The 16611-nt window shown below is 43.7% G+C and overlaps 1 protein-coding gene across 2 annotated transcripts in view; it reads right to left on the reverse strand.

Moving 5' to 3' along the window:
- LOC142398230 (cadherin-1) overlaps nucleotides 1–16611 on the reverse strand; it is a 130214-nt gene that overhangs the window by 22375 nt on the left and 91228 nt on the right. For both annotated transcript variants that reach the window (XM_075482192.1, XM_075482200.1), the window contains exons 10-14: nucleotides 15108–15206; nucleotides 14417–14572; nucleotides 12879–13023; nucleotides 10065–10237; nucleotides 9605–9733 (exon numbers count right to left, since the gene is read on the reverse strand). In XM_075482192.1, the coding sequence (XP_075338307.1) occupies nucleotides 9605–9733; nucleotides 10065–10237; nucleotides 12879–13023; nucleotides 14417–14572; nucleotides 15108–15206 (702 nt within the window). The remainder of the gene's footprint in view (nucleotides 1–9604; nucleotides 9734–10064; nucleotides 10238–12878; nucleotides 13024–14416; nucleotides 14573–15107; nucleotides 15207–16611) is intronic.

The raw sequence follows: 16611 nt of genomic DNA on the forward strand, positions 1-16611 counted from the left end.
GCAGGGTGGCCAAACATGAGTCATGGCATCCTGTCCCAGAGGGCTGGTCAGTGAGTACCAAAGGGGACAATGTGTGGATGTTTCTGAGGTAAAAATGTCCACCTCTGCTCTGCCATATCGGCTCCAAATCATCTCCACCACTCCCGGGTGGAGTCTCCATTCGTCCTGTGGCAGCCCTTGGCGGGAGAGAGAACACTCCTTGCAGTAACTGAGTCACTCCAAACTGCTCGAGCTAACTCTCTCTCCTCTGTCTTGATTCTCCTGGACCTGTCTGCAGCATTTGACACAGTGAACCACGACATCCTTCTCTCTACCCTGGAGGGAATGGGGGTTTCTGGCTCTGCACTCTCCATGTTCTCATCCTACCTGACAGATCGCTCCTACCAGGTCACACTGAGAGGGTCTGTGTCGAAGCCACGTAGGCTCACCACTGGGGTTCCCCAAGGTTCGGTCCTGGGTCCTCTTCTTTTCTCCCTCTACACATCATCTCTTGGTTCTGTCATCCACTCCCATAACTTTTCCTACCACTGCTATGCAGACGACACCCAGCTGATTCTGTCTTTTCCCCCTTCTGACACCCAAGTGGAAGCACGCATTGCTGCGTGCCTGGCAGACATCTCGGGGTGGATGTCGATGCACCACCTTAAGCTCAACCTGGACAAGACTGAGCTGGTGTTTCTCTCGGGGAAGGGCTGCCCATTCCGAGATCTGGCCATCACCATGGATGACTCCGTGGTGACATCAACCCGGACCGCGAGGAATCTGGGTGTGACCCTGGTCGACCAACTGTCGTTCTCGCCAAACATCGCATCAGTGACCCGTTCCTGCCGATTCCTCCTCTACAACATCCGGAGGATTCGCCCCTTCCTCACCGACAAGGCAGCACAGGTGCTCATCCAGGCTCTTGTCATCTCCCGCCTGGACTACTGCAACTCCCTCCTTGCTGGCGCCCCGGCTTCTGCCATCAGACCTCTGGAGCTGGTTCAGAAAGCTGCTGCTCGTCTGGTGTTCAACCTCCTCAAGTTCTCCCACACCACTCCCCTTCTCCGCTCTCTACACTGGCTCCCTGTAGTTGCTCGCATCAAGTCTAAGACTCTGGTGCTGGCCTACAGGGCAGTGGAAGGAACAGCTCCTTCATACCTCCAGGCTATGGTCAAGCCCTACACCCCCGTCCGACCACTTCGCTCTGCGGCCACCAGGCGCCTGGCTGCCCCGTCACTCAGGGATCCCTGCGCACGATCGACACGGTCACGGCTTTTCTCTGTTCTGGCACCCCGATGGTGGAACGATCTCCCGACTGATATCAGGACAGCTGAGTCGCTGCCCATCTTTCGCCGCAGGCTGAAAACCCACCTCTTCAGGAAACACTACCCAGATCCGCCCTCTTAGGACATCACCTGCTCCGTCCTAGTTCATTACGCACTTATTGTTTCCTCCACCACTGGCACCCTCTATATTTTCATTACCCCCTACCCGAACCAGGGTTTGAATCCCATTCCTGCTTTTCTTACCTCTTTTATTTCTTCCCCTACCCGAACCAGGGTTTGCATCCCCACCCCGCTGTGACTGGTGTGCAGTTGGTGAGAGGCTGAGGTACCTGACTTATCGCACTTACTCTAACACTAGTTTTGCTCTTAGCTGTTTGGTTTAAGAAGGAAATGCACTTATGATTTCTTGTGACCTGAAGTTCTTTTGCCTACCGATGTTGAACGCACTTATTGTAAGTCGCTTTGGTTAAAAGCGTCTGCAAAATGACCGTAATGTAATGTAATGTACTGTAACACACTGTTCTGTACACCTGGAAGGTGTATGGCCCTGAGGCTCAGGAAGTGGGGAAATGCCCACGGTAGGAGCTGCCTTGACACCTGCAGCCCCCCCTTGGACCTGGTGCCACCCTGATGATTTACGTGATATACTGCTGAGGTGCTGTATGTGCGGACGAGAACATGCCGCCCCTTCAATACAGGAAGAAAATTTTGCACTGCAAGATATATTGCCCTGAGCTCGAGCATATTTATATGTTCCCACCTCTGCTGTGCGCTCCATCTGCTGTTGATGGTCCTGCGCTGCCAGACGGCACCCCAACCCAACAGAGAGGCATCCGTCTCCACAACCTCTCGGCGGGCAGGGATTACGCCTCGGGGAACCCCCCTGGCCAGATACTCCCGTCTCCTCAGAGGCCTCGGAGCTCGACAGCAAGGACTGGATACCCTGACGTTCCTGCCCCTGTGCCACTTGGTATCCAAGTGAAGTGTGTTGACCCAGATTTGAAGGGGCCGTAAGGAAAGGAGACCCAGGGGAATCACCATGGATCCTGCTGTCAGCATGCCCAGCAGTCTGAAAAAGAGGCTGTACCGCAATACTCTGCCATTCTGGAAGCAACCTATGAGTTGCAAAATATTCTCGACTCTTTTCTGAGAAAGGAAGGCTCTCATCGACATTGAGTCGAGAGTCATGCCCATGTAATCTACCTTCTGACTGGGTGTCAGGCTGCTCTTGGAATAATTGACTGTGAGGCCCAGCTGGTTCACATGTCCAAGGATTCCTTCTTCGGAATCAAAAAATACACTGAATAAAACCCATTGAGCCGTGTATGCCACTCGACAGGCTCGATGGCGTCTTTCTCTAAGAGGGTTGCCAGCTCCCTGTTGAGGGCCTTTAGGGGGGTGAAAAAAAAAATGGCTGGGAGGGAGCCCGCCGGCGCTAACCATAATGCCCGGAATATTGAGAGGACCTCAGCAGTGCAACTGGGCGAGCAGGTGGATGATTGCGGAAAGATAGAAGGAACAGATTGCGTGATGACATGGGGTCTTATACTGGGGCGTGCACCCTACATCATCACATCGTCACAGGTGACTTTGTTGGTATAATAACTCGACCTGCACATATGTGAGATGGAGATATTCAGTGCTGAAAGCACCGCCCTCTGGCGGTCAGGAAGAATGAAATAGAACCTGATCAATTTACAGATGAAAAACAGCCTTCATGGTGTTCACTCCAGCTTCAACAAAGATGATTTTAGATCTTTTTTCTGTGTCTGCTGCCATGTTAACATTGATTATGTGTGGCCATTGAATACATAGCAGCATGGTGATTCCATGCATTTCAATTATTATGCAGCCTGCAGGGGGCCAAAAGTACAGTATAGCAGCTTTCTTTTCTTCCAGTAATTTACACCTATATTCTAACGGATCATTTTAGGTCATGGAGTGACCTATTTCATCTCATTCTGCTCCTTTCTGCCTCTTTCGAGATCTTTGGTGGTGTAACCCATTGGGAAATTAGGTGTTACTAAAACAAAAATTATTTATTTTCAATAACAAATTATGTTTTTCTTTTCTTTTGTTTCCATATTTGTTATTTAATATTTATATTCATATTTTTCATTCTTTATTTTAACGCAGATGTTTATTTTTTAGTCAGTAAACAGGAAATTTAATAGCAGATATGTCTATTGGTTCGGGAGCAGTGATTAAATCTCTTTGGTTTAAAATTAGCCAAGTTCCGCCTTTTTGCTCAAGTTAGAGAGACCCAACCTAACATGTGCGGAGAGAGACAACGGAGCAGAGCGAGTGAATGGAAAAAGGTTGAAATCGCGAGTGAAACATTTGTTTATTAAACCTTACATAAAAAGAAGGAAAAACAGTTCAACAAGCAAGAGTTGGAGAAACCTTGATGACATCTTTGCATTGTTTATACTTTTATTTTCTCGGTGAGTTTTGAGTATAATACACGTCCTGTCTGTTCAAAGCTACATTAGCCATTGAGCATTAGCTTACAGTTTTGTGTTAATATTTCTGTGTTATTATTATGGTAGAGCCAAATAAGAACACTTGTGTATAAATATATGTGCCATTTACATTGTGTGGTTAAAGTAAGCAAGTGTTCAGCTAAGTTTATGGACAATGAAACTTGGTGTGTGAATTACTCCCTTGCTGGTGTGCATCACCACAAGGTCTTGTGATCAGGAATCTTTCTTCACATGCATTATTCAATTGCAGTGAGATTTTCATGATTATTTACAATTTCAGTTATTTTAAGTTTGCTCATGGCCATTAAATAATTGGTTGTAAAATTGTTGACATTTCATATGTTAATATTGCAGTACAATAATTATTCTAAATTCATGGAATAAGTTAAGAGGTTGAATTGGAAATTGATTTGATAAAGTTAAAACTGTACAGTCAGAAGAGTATTATAAATTTGCATATATTTATAAGCCGTGTTATGTTACACAGGCTAGGTTTTTTGGACACCCCTGGATTCTAGATCCTGGACTGGACTTGATTCTCTCCCTGACGAGGGGGATGGCGAGCCACCCGTGTTGAGCATCTCTGGAATTGAGGAAGCTTGAGTTATCATCTGCCCTGCTATCAGTGTGGTAGGACTGTGGAAAGGATTCAGCAGACGATTGAGCTGAATGAACTCTTTTATTTTTGGGGAAAATATTTTATTTTATCTTTGGTGCACCAAATACAGAAACATTATATTTAGTAAAAGACCGGTCTCTTATTTTGTTATTCTGTTATTGTGAAATGTTGTAAACCTTTGCTAATACAAACAATTTGCTATAACTTAACTTTGTGTCCTGGTTACTCATGGTGGTGTCCAACTCAATTACCCCTCCCTGCGAATCTAGAGTAAACTGGTCCAGTGTGCACTTACCCTTTAGGTGGGTTACAGTACCAACCCTTGGAGCATGTTATCACAGTTTGGAGAGGATACAGTAAATAATTGAGAACTTATCACATATTGTCTCCTTAAACCCTTTTTTAAAAGTCTCCATAAACTCCCACAGTGGTGGAATTTTGGGGGCACTTTTTCACAGGTGTGACGCTTTGCTTTGCGGTAAGACGTATTGCATCACTTCCTGTTACCTTGCTTGTGCACTGTGGAATTTCTTGCTCCGCTTGGACTACTGATAATCACTTTATTTCTATCTATAACTTGCACAATTTTGCATAGTTAAACTCTATAGCTTACCGTTCTGTTCTAACACACTCCTACAGATCTTTATTCTCACTTTTTAACGGTGTGTCTGGTTCTCTAGCGTAGCATGGCTACCGGTTCTCTTCCTCCTTCTCCTGCTTTCACCTGCTCCGTGTGTCAGATGTTTAGTTACTCCTCTGCCTCCTTTAGCGATAATGGTACATGTAACAAATGTAGTCTTTTTGTAGTTTTGGAGGCGAGGTTATCTGAATTGGAAGCTCGGCTCTGCACTGTTGAAAATCAACTGATAGCGAGCCAGGTCCCTTTAGCCAGTGTGGAGCCACCTAGCGTAGCTAGCTCCATTAGCCTCCCCCTAGCAGAACCTGAGCAGCCAGGATTACAACGAGGCATAGCTCTAAAGTCAAGCCCGTTGTTCACCATCGACCTGTCCACGCTTCTAACAGATTTTCCCCACTCAGCGACACACCAGCTGAGGACAAAACCCTGGTAATTGGCAGCTCTATAGTCAGAAACGTGGCATTAGAGGCACCAGCGGCCATAGTCAAATGCATTCCAGGGGCCAGAGCGGGCGACATAGAATCCTATTTAAAACTGCTGGCTAAGGATAAACGTAAATATGGTAAAATAGTTATTCACGTCGGCGTTAATGACACCCGGTTACGCCAATCGGAGGTCACTAAAATGAATGTTGCATCGGTGTGTAATTTTGCCAAAACAATGTCGGACTCCGTAGTTTTCTCTGGACCCCTGCCAAATCTGACCAGTGATGTCATGTTTAGCCACATGTCGTCCTACAATCGCTGGTTGTCTAGATGGTGTCCAGCAAACAACGTGGGCTACAATTGGCAATCTTTCTGGAGAAAACCTGGTCTGATGAGGAGAGACGGCATCCATCCCACTTTGGAAGGAGCTGCTCTCATTTCTAGAAATATGGACGAATTTATTTGTCACCCTAAAACATGACAACCCAGGGCTCAGACCAGGATGCAGAGTTGTAGTCTTACACACTTCTCTGCAGCTTCCCACCTGCTGCTACCCCCCCAATCGATTAACACAAAAGGAGAAAATCCTCTTGTGCAAAAAGAAATTATTAAAACAAAAACTTTGACTGAACAAAAACATCAAACTATTAAATGTGGTTTGCTGAATATCAGATCTCTCCTTTCGAAGTCTCTGTTAGTCAATGAGTTGATTTGTGATCATCATATTGATATATTTAGTCTTACAGAAACCTGGCTGCAGCAGGAGGATCATGTTAGCATTAATGAAGCAACTCCCTCTGACTGTTTAAATGTTCACGTTCCTGGAACCACAGGCAGAGGAGGAGGAGTGGCAGCTATTTTCAGATCAGGGTTACTCATCAGTCCCAGACCCAAGATTAGTTTGAGCTCTTTTGAATCTCTGATTCTCAGTTTTTCCCACGCAAAGTGGAAATCACAGAAACCTCTTGTGTTTGTTGTTGTGTATCGTCCACCTGGCCCTTATTCTGAGTTTCTGTCTGAATTCTCAGAGTTTTTATCCCAGTTAGTGCTGAGTACAGATAAAGTCATTGTAGTTGGTGACTTTAATATTCATGTAGATGTTAAAAAAGACAGCCTGAATATGAACTTTAATTCTATATTGGACTCTATTGGATTTTCTCAGAGTGTTCACAGACCGACTCACTGCCTTAATCACACCCTTGATCTTGTGCTGACTTATGGCATTGAGAGTGAACAGTTAACAGTGTTCCCTCTTATCTGAACATTTTCTGATAACCTTTGAGTTTACATTACTTGACTATACAGTTTCTGAGAAGAAATTTACGTATAGAAGGTGTCTATCAGAGGATGCTGTAACCAGATTTAAAGAATTAATTCCATCATCCTTTTCTTCACTGCCATGTGCAGATATGACAGAGGACGACTACCTAAACTTTACTCCAGCAGCACTTGACTCTCTTGTTGACAGCACTATAGTTTCAATGCGTACAGCACTGGACAATGTTGCCCCTCTGAAAAGGAAGGTAATCAGTCAGAAGAGGTTGGCTCCTTGGTATAATTCACAGCTGCGTGCTTTAAAGCAGACTGCAAGAAAGCTGGAGAGACAGTGGCGTTCCTCTAATTTAGAAGAGTCTCAATTAGTCTGGAAAGATAGTTTAATAACGTATAAGAAAGCCCTTCGTAAAGCTAGAACTGCTTATTATTCATCATTGATAGAAGAGAATAAGAACAATCCCAGGTTTCTTTTCAGCACTGTAGCCAGTCTGACTAAGAGTCCGAGCTCTGCTGAGCCAGTTATTCCTTTAACTCTCAGCAGTGATGATTTCATGAGCTTCTTTATTAATAAAATTGTTTCTATCAGAGAGAAGATTGATGGAGTCCTTCCCACTATTATCAGTGATGTATCATCAGGTACAGCAGCTTTAGAAGTATCTTTAGAACCTGATTTGTATTTAGACGGCTTCTGTCCAGTTGATCTCTCTGAGCTAACAACAGCAATAGTCTCTTCTAAACCATCAACTTGTGTTTTAGACCCAATCCCAACCAGACTGTTCAAGGAGGTTTTCCCATTAATTGACACATCCATATTGGATTTGATCAATCTGTCTTTGTTGACAGGATATGTACCTCAGCCTTTTAAGGTTGCTGTAATTAAACCTTTACTTAAAAAACCTACTCTTGATTCAGAGGTGTTTGTCTAAAGTTGTTGAAAAAATAGTTGCAGCTCAGCTTTGTGATCACTTACACAGAAATAATCTGTTTGAAGAGTTTCAGTCAGGATTCAGAGTGCATCATAGCACAGAAACAGCACTGCTGAAAGTTACCAATGATCTCCTCTTAGCCTCTGATAGCGGACTTGTGTCTGTGCTTGTCCTGTTGGATCTCAGTGCTGCATTTGATACGGTCGATCACAGTATCTTATTACACAGACTTGAACATGTTATTGGGATTAAATGAACTGCATTAGGCTGGTTTAAGTCATATTTATCTGATAGATTTCAGTTTGTTCTTGTAAATGAAGAATCTTCCTCACACACCAGAGTAAGTCATGGAGTTCCCCAGGGTTCTGTGCTTGGACCGATTCTTTTCACTTTATACATGCTTCCATTAGGTAACATTATTAGACAGCATGGCATAAATTTCCATTGCTATGCTGATGATACTCAGCTGTACTTATCTATAAAACCAGATGAACCCAATAGGTTGGTCAGACTACAAGCATGTCTTAAAGACATAAAGACCTGGATGACTCAGAACTGTCTGCTTCTAAATTCAGACAAAACTGAAGTCGTTATCTTTGGACCTGAGCGCTTCAGGGAGAGATTGTCCAGCTATATAGTTACTCTAGATAGTGTTTCCTTGGCTTCTAGTTCTACAGTGAGGAACCTTGGAGTTATTTTTGACCAGAATTTATCATTTGACTCGCATATAAAACAGGTTTCTAGGACTGCCTTCTTTCATCTTCGTAATATTGTTAAAATCAGGAACATCTTGTCTCAGAGTGATGCAGAAAAACTAATTCATGCATTTGTTACTTCAAGATTGGACTACTGTAATTCTTTATTTATGGGCTGTCCCACATATTCTCTGAAAAGCCTTCAGTTGATCCAAAATGCTGCAGCCAGAGTTTTGATGAGAACTAACAGGAGAGATCATATTTCTCCAGTTTTAGCTTCTCTTCATTGGCTCCCTGTTAAATTCAGAATAGAATTTAAGATTCTTCTCTTAACATATAAAGCTCTTAATGACCGAGCTCCATCATATCTTAAAGATCTCATTATAAGATATTTTCCTAACAGAGCACTTCGTTCCCAAACTGCAGGTTTACTCGAGGTTCCCAGAGTTTCTAAAAGTAGAATGGGAGGCAGAGCCTTCAGTTATCAGGCCCCTCTCTTGTGGAATAAGCTGCCAGTAAATGTCCGGGAAGCAGACACCCTTTCCACTTTTAAGACCAGGCTTAAAACTTTCCTTTTTTATAAAGCTTATAGTTAGGGATGGCTCAGGTGATCCTGAAACATCCCATAGTTAAGCTGCTATAGGCCTAGACTGCTGGGGAGCCTCATCTGTCACACCTTTCTTCACTTTACTCTCTTTATGTATATGTGACATTATTGTGGTCATTAACTCGTGTTTCCCAGTTCCAACAGATATCCTTTGAATGGTGTTACAGTGCCGCCGCGGCCCCCTCCCCCCCTCTCCCCCTTTCTGTCTTCTCAAACCCCAGCTGGTGGAGGCGGATGGCCACCCTTCCTGAGTCTGGTTCTGCAAGAGGTTTCTTCCTGTTAAAAGGGAGTCGTTTCTCTCCACAGTCGCTTCAGGCACGCTCAGGACAGGAGATTGGACCGAAAAAGAAAACGTTTTCAGTGCAATCTGTTGGTTTCCATAGCTAGGAAATTGTTTTTGAATTGGCTCTATATGAACGAATTGGATTATTTTATGAATAATTATGATTACAATGAATTGAATTCCAATTGGCTTGAATTGGACTTTATTATCTAAGTGCCTTGAGATGACATTTGTTATATTTGGCGCTATATAAATAAAAATGAATTGAATTGAATTGAATTGAACATAATGACGCTGCTCATCAACAGACTAGGCAATGTGGTCATCTACTGTGATGACTGAGCAGATAAGGAGCAAAGTTACAGAGTCAGGAGTGTTTTACTTACAGATGGCTGAGTAAAGACTGGAGCGTTGTCATTGCTGTCTGTCACCTTGAGAATTACTTTTGTATTTCCAGACAACCCTTTTCCCTGCATGTCGGCTGCTTGGACCACCAGTGTGTACTGAGGGATAATCTGTTGGAAGAAAGACGGAGCTTAATGCACCAAGAAAAAAACATTAACCCTGCCATCAGTTTACAGACTCAGCTAAAGGAGTCTCTTCAGATACATCGGACCTTGAAGTGGTTAAGACAACATTTGAGGAAATGTTTTTTCTCAGGATCTGAGATCTCTGGTGTGCTCCCTAGTGGAATCTCCTGGTAACAACATAGTACACATGCAAGCATATTAATAATTACAGCCATGACGGAGCCAGTTAGGGGCTGCGCGGTGGTCAGCACATTGATGATTTTAACAAGTAGGTTTAAACACTCAGAAAGGGGAAATATATCTTTTAAAGGCTCACCTCTCTGTCCAGCCCCAAAGCATTGACTCTGATCATTCCAGTGACTTCGTTGATGACAAACAGTTTGGAACTGGTTCCTGTTGGCTCCTGGCTCAAAATACTGTAGCGAATATCAGAGTTGTCATTATTTGGCTCATCAAGATCTGTGGCCACAACCTGAATCACTTCGTAACCTGAAAAGAGGAAAGATATGAGTGGAAATGAAATAAAGAGGCTTGTCAAACGGCTCAGGAAAGGGACGATTCACCAATAAAGCTGGGCTGAATACAGCAAAAACGATGCTAGTTTTCTTGCCCAGCCAATGATGTACTTTGTGATTGTGGAGGTCTGTTGGTTGATTCTGGATTTTTGTTGTCTTCTTTCAATATATTGAGAATTATACTCTATGCTGACATTAAACAAGGAACCAACCATTGACTAATAACTATAACTTAATGTGTAGACTGAAAACAGAGGATGATGAAAACTGCCAGCTCTGTTTTGATTTGCTTATGTTCCTAGATGCTTAAGTACTGTGGCACTGTATGGGAAAGGCATACTCCAGCTCCCAGTATCTAGTCTAGTAGAGGAGTTTAAATGTACTAAAGTTAGGACAGAGCTCCTGTTAACTGGGAGTAAAGATGTGGTAGTTAGTAAGGTGGTTCTAAACCCAACCAAGGAGAGGAAGTGGAAACCAAGAATGGCAGCTCAGGAGGCAGAAGCAACTCTTAGACATGCAGAGATTGTGGGTAATGTGCAAATAGGCCGGGGAGGCTTGGGGCTTGGCCTAGGCAAACCGGTGTGAAGTAGAGCAGGTCCCAAGGAGAAGAGAAAGCTAGTTGTTGAGCAGGTTCGTAGACAGGAGGAAATGTTAAGGGGTGCAAAGGCAGTGGCTCAGGCTAAGCAGGGACGGTGGTTGAATTGGGAAGGTGTAGAGAAGAAAAAGCTTAGTTGGAAAGAACTGTGGAGTATGGAGGAAAGGAGTATTAGATTTTCGATAGGGGCAACATATGATATATTGCCAACTCCCCAGAAACTAAAACTCTGGGTAAATGGGGACCCGTTATGTTCAGGTAGTGCAACTCTAAGGCATATTTTGTCAGGTTGTAAGGCTAGTCTGTCACAAGGCCAGTATACATGGCGACATGACCAAGTATTAAGAAGCTTAGCTGCAGGTATTGAAGATAAACGAAGGCAGGTAAACTTAGGAGGGTCTAAGGTGAAGAGTTGCAATTCAGTTTGTTCAAGAGGGGGAGAAAGTTAATAAGACAATAAGGAGGCACGGCAGCTTGGAGGATGCTTGTGATTGGGAGATGCAGGTAGATTTAGGAAATAAGCTAGTTGTTCCCCAGGAAATAGCCTCTACAAATCTAAGGCCTGGTATAGTCTTGTGGTCAAGGAGTGGAATGAGAGTCTATTTCATTGAGCTGACTGTTCCTTGGAGGAATTAGTAGCAGAAGCATATGAAAGGAAAAAGCTTAGATATGTGGAGTTGGGGGCAGAAGCAGAGCAGCGAGGATGGAAAGTTAGAATCTGTCCAGTGGAAGTAGGATGTAGAGGATTTGTTGCAAAGTCTGTTGTCTCACTGTTGAGGGAGCTGGGTGTAAGTGGACAGAGTGTGAGAAAAATAGTGAAGGAAGTGTCAGATGAGGCAGTAAAGTCCAGTCAGTGGATTTGGATTAGAAGAAGCAATAGCAGCTGGGGGCCCAGCAGGGGCAGCACTTAGGGTAAACAGACTTTTGGAAAAAGCAAAGAAGAAGTTCAAGATATTTAAGTGGAGGGTGTGGCCCATGTGAGCCTTTTGAAACCAGGCGGCCATTTTAGGTGAGTTGGCTTTGAATGAGTTGTATGGCTTTGTTTCTGCTGGCATTTTTAGTGATTATAGGACTGTTTAGATGAGTTTGTCTGCTGAATCTGCTAGTGTGTCTTGTCCTGCCTCAACCTCTGGCACCCTCTATATTTTCATTACCCCCTACCCGAACCAGGGTTTGCATCCCCACCCCGCTGTGACTGGTGTGCAGTTGGTGAGAGGCTGAGGTAGCTTGTGGCTGTGGGAAAAAAAAGATGGTTGTTGTGGTGTGAGGAGCAGTGTTGGCTGGAATTAGGGGGGTGACTCTGAGACGCCAGTGGTCATTGTCTAGCCTCCTGGAGGTGTCGTGGGCCCAACTAGACGACACACTGATGAAAGGAGATTCCCACCTGATGACCCCAATGACATGTTGGTCAGCATTGCTCACTGATCTATATAGGCAGTATAGGCAATTATTCACAGAGTCAGTCCATTTTTTTCCTTTAGCACAAGTTTCTTGTGTTTACCTTGAATGTACCCTGATGAGTCAGGGTTAGGGTAGGGTGCTCTGGAACCACAACATGAGCCAAGTTGATCATCCTTGTCGGCCACTTGCGTTTTTAGAACATTTATGTGATTTCACTCAAAGCAAGCAGCTCAGAAGGGTGTACAAGGAGGCAAGTTCAACACAGCCAGGTTTTCTATCATCAGGACTTGAACCAGTGAATCGATGGAGCTCGTCTCAGACGACGTAATCCTAAACTCTGAGCGTAAAGTGCTCCGGAGCAGGTGATGACTTCAGCCTAAGCTACCATGGTAATCTCGCCAGGGTAGTTTCTTTCATTTGCCACTTAAACATAATGAAACTTGTTTTGAAAGATGCTATATGGATTTACTACTTCAGTGTAAAGTGCTTCCAGTGAAGACTAGAAAATGGCTATATTGGTGCAGTCTACTTACTGCTTTTGTTTCTTTAACTTGTAAAAATAAAACCCATCAACTGGTGTATTTTTCAGACTTACATGAAATAAATCCACTTTCATTACCTATTTTTGAGGCCTCAGCAACTTCTCCAACATAGGTGGATTTTTCAAAAATTGGATTGTTGTCATTCTGGTCAATTACGATGACACTAAAATCCATAGGCTCTAAGGACGGTCCCGCACCTTCTGCAACAGCATGTGCTTTCAACTGCGAACAGAAACAAACGCATGCATCATATCATACATGCGAGACTAATCCACACACATGCTTTCATCTCGCATCACAGGAGCAGGCGCACTGGTCACATGATGCATATTCAGACAGTGGCTGCGAGATCAAGACAACACATGAACATGAGCAGTTCAAACAACTCTTGGTAGGAAACCTGTCAATGTAAACAATGCAGGGCTGTGAAAGATGAGAAAAATACCGTCTTCCCAAACGTTTAACAGGTATGTTAGACTTTATGGATACACACAAGGGTTGGGAGAGGCAAATACATGAAGTTAAAGCATGTTAACACCTAATCACCTCCAATCATTTCTGTAAAGTGGTCGTATCAACAAGTAAACACGCTGTACTGAGACTGTGGGCTGGCATTTTATTTCATTTTGATGAAGTTGTCTTTGCACAACTGAGCGTTATATTGGGAATGTAAAGTATGCTGTTATCAACAAGCAGTTTTATAAGTATTTATAAGTGATACAATGAACTGAAACAGAGTAGCACGACGACACAAATGTGCCATCTGTTTTCTATGATGATGTGAACAGCACTACTCGGGCAGAAGATCCATAAATCATCTCTTCAAGGTGATTGGAAAGTGCTCCTTTGGCCGATTACTTTTCAGCTGTGAATACTGGATATATTTCAGTACAATATGTTAGAGGTGGTCTGGCTCAATCCCTGGTTTCCTGCACAGGCTTTAAAAAGTGCTGTATGATGTTTATGTGGCTGATGAATGCGGCGTGTAGTGTAAAGCGCTTTGAGAGGTCAACAAGACTAGAAAAGTGAGATAGAAATGTACTTACAGCAGGTATTTGTGATTAAGATTTGGTTTTACAAAGAAGCTGAAAAATTAGACAACTGAACAACATGAACATGTGTTGGGTCGTGTGTGTCCTGAACATGTGTCCCAAGAAACATATTAAGGGGGCAGCTCAGTATGATTAACCTTTTTTTTTTAGTTTTCATCAACTTGTCCGTTCAGCTTTGTGCTGTTTGAGATGTATTCATTTGTCAACTGCTTCTGTACATGAAGACATAACAATATACTGTCCAACTCAAGTCAGGACGCCTCAAAATGAATGGGTAGGTGCGTGCTCAAACTTTTGACCAGCAGCGTGCATTCTTATTTCATACTTTGTATAATATGGTGCGATCCAACAGGAGAACACCAGCGCACTGTTAAATAAATGCCTAAAGTCTGTGGAAAACCTGAAGCTTATGACCTAACTCGGTGAAGGAACTAGTGAAGGTGTGTTTCACTGGATTTCTTGATTGTATGAGCTAAGAAAGCAGTAATTTGGTTTTCCCTTTCATCCCAGGGGAGTTCAAACTGAGACAAAGGGTGTATAAAGCTACCAGAGAGGATGCTTACCATGTACTTTGCCTGCTTCTCCCTGTCGAGTGGTTGTGTGATATACAGAATACCACTGGTCCTGTCCATGGTAAAAAGGCCGACAGGTTCCTCATCAGCTCCTGGACCAGTGATGCTGTAATAGATCTTCCTCTTTTGGTCCTCGTCAGAGCGGATCTGGACAAAGCACACCCGGCCTTAGTTAATACCACTAACTCACAAGTATAGTCATAATATTGTTAAGCATGTACAGTACAGAGCTGATTGTAGAGATCAGTCAATAGCATCCTGCTGGTCCATGGAATAGGAAAGGCTTTAATCAGTTGTTTTTTTGCAGCAGGAGTACCCACATTTTAAAAAAAGGTTTAAAACACCCACTTTATGATGTAACAACGACATGAGGCAACAAAACTAAGTTATCTGGTTACAATATTCTAAATACTGTTCAGAGACTGATTCTGTCAGTTCTCTGTACTCTGGACAGCAATGAAATGTGATCATTAGAAATCATCTTTATTGTCCCAGAACAAAGCAATGAACCTTTATCTCAATTGTCGGGTTTAGTAAACGGGTCAAATTGTGGTTTTAAGGTCATTCTGAAGGGGTTAGGATCATTTAAACATACTAGAAATAGAGCCTTGCAAATAATCAGCACAGTGCAGAGGAAACAATATTCAAAATGCACTTCAGTAACAAATTTACTTCATCTTACTTGAGAGATTTTTAGAGGATAATCTCGTCTTTCGTTCTCAGAAACAGAGATTTCAGGAATAACCCAGTGTATGATGGACACAGCTTCATCAGTTGCACTCTGAGAAAAACAAACATTTTATCATCAAGAACTTGTGAAACAGTGAAACACTTCTAAAAATAGACAATAAAACACTCAGTTGGGTTACATGGCACAGAAAGGATCAGATAATTGGCTAAATTACAATAATTGAGTTATTAAGTGCATGTAGACACCTGAATCTGACCTGAAATTGGATCGGGTCGGATTACTCACGATCAGATTAAGACCCCGAGATAACTCGGTTGAAAGTCAAAATAAAGCTGCTTGTAGACGGTGAAGCACGTGGTGACTTAAGCCTGATTCTTACTCGGTGCAATCTCGCTTTGACCCATTCTTACTAGCTGGTCGCAAATGGCGCAAACGGTCACGTGACTCAAAATTCCGCCACGCCCCCCGTCGCAAGCTAAAAAATCCTCGCGCGTCGCAAGGTCGCGCACACAACTTTTTTTCTGACTTCGCGCGAGCTCAACCGGAAACAGCTGACCAAGAGAAAGGAAACATGAACACTGCAGAGACCGCGGTGACCGAGAGGGTGCGCCTCTACAAACATCTGTACGACACGTCTATGAAGTTACACTGGGACAACGTTTGACAAAGTTCGTCTTGTTGCAAAGGACGAACATTCCACCTTCTCTTCTGTTTTTGCCGCAGCCGCTTAGCTCTGAGATACATATACAGTTCTACACCCAGAGTAAATTCATTCCGCATCTGCATCAGATGTGCCAGCCTCTGCTGACGTGACACCACAGGTGGCATTGTGTATGCTTTCTTCGTATGCTTTTCTTCGTCCGGTTCTTCAGCTTATTTCCTCAACAGTGACGCCCGCTGGTCTGGAGAGAACTGCAAATGTGACGCATTCTCGGCGCAAACTGCGCTTATGAGCTGAAGGAACTGTGAAGGGGCTGGCGCTTTCGATGACGTCATTAATGGTTCTCGAGCCAGAACAGTTGCGCGGTTGCACCGAGTAAGAATCAGGCTTTAAGCTGCATTCGGACTGTAGGAACCTTTGGCAGTTCCTATAACCTTTTAATCCACGGGGCCGTTTTCTCCCGCATTCGGACATACAGGAACTTGGGACCATCGCCCTCAGTTCCTATAACCATTTCAGCTCCTTCTCCGAGGCTGGGTCTATAGGAACACATCCTTTGTCTGCGGCGCTCTGCTCTCCTTCCTTCATGAAACCAAGAAGTATGGCCTGCGCTCCATCCTGCGTCTCCTGACTCTCTCTGTGAGCTCTTCCAGCCTCCATGTTAGACGCCCGATGTGATCGTCCATGATTAATATCACCACCATGCAGACCATGAACACGTTGGCCTCCCCGCTCTCCATGTTAGCTTCTTTGTGGTGTTTTTTCTTCTCTCCTTACTTTTACCGGGTTTTGTTTTGTTCTGTTTTGTTGTTGAATGTGGCGCTAAACGGCTAA

This window comes from Odontesthes bonariensis, chromosome 2 (genome assembly GCF_027942865.1).
Source record: "Odontesthes bonariensis isolate fOdoBon6 chromosome 2, fOdoBon6.hap1, whole genome shotgun sequence".
Taxonomy (NCBI): Eukaryota; Metazoa; Chordata; class Actinopteri; order Atheriniformes; family Atherinopsidae; genus Odontesthes; species Odontesthes bonariensis.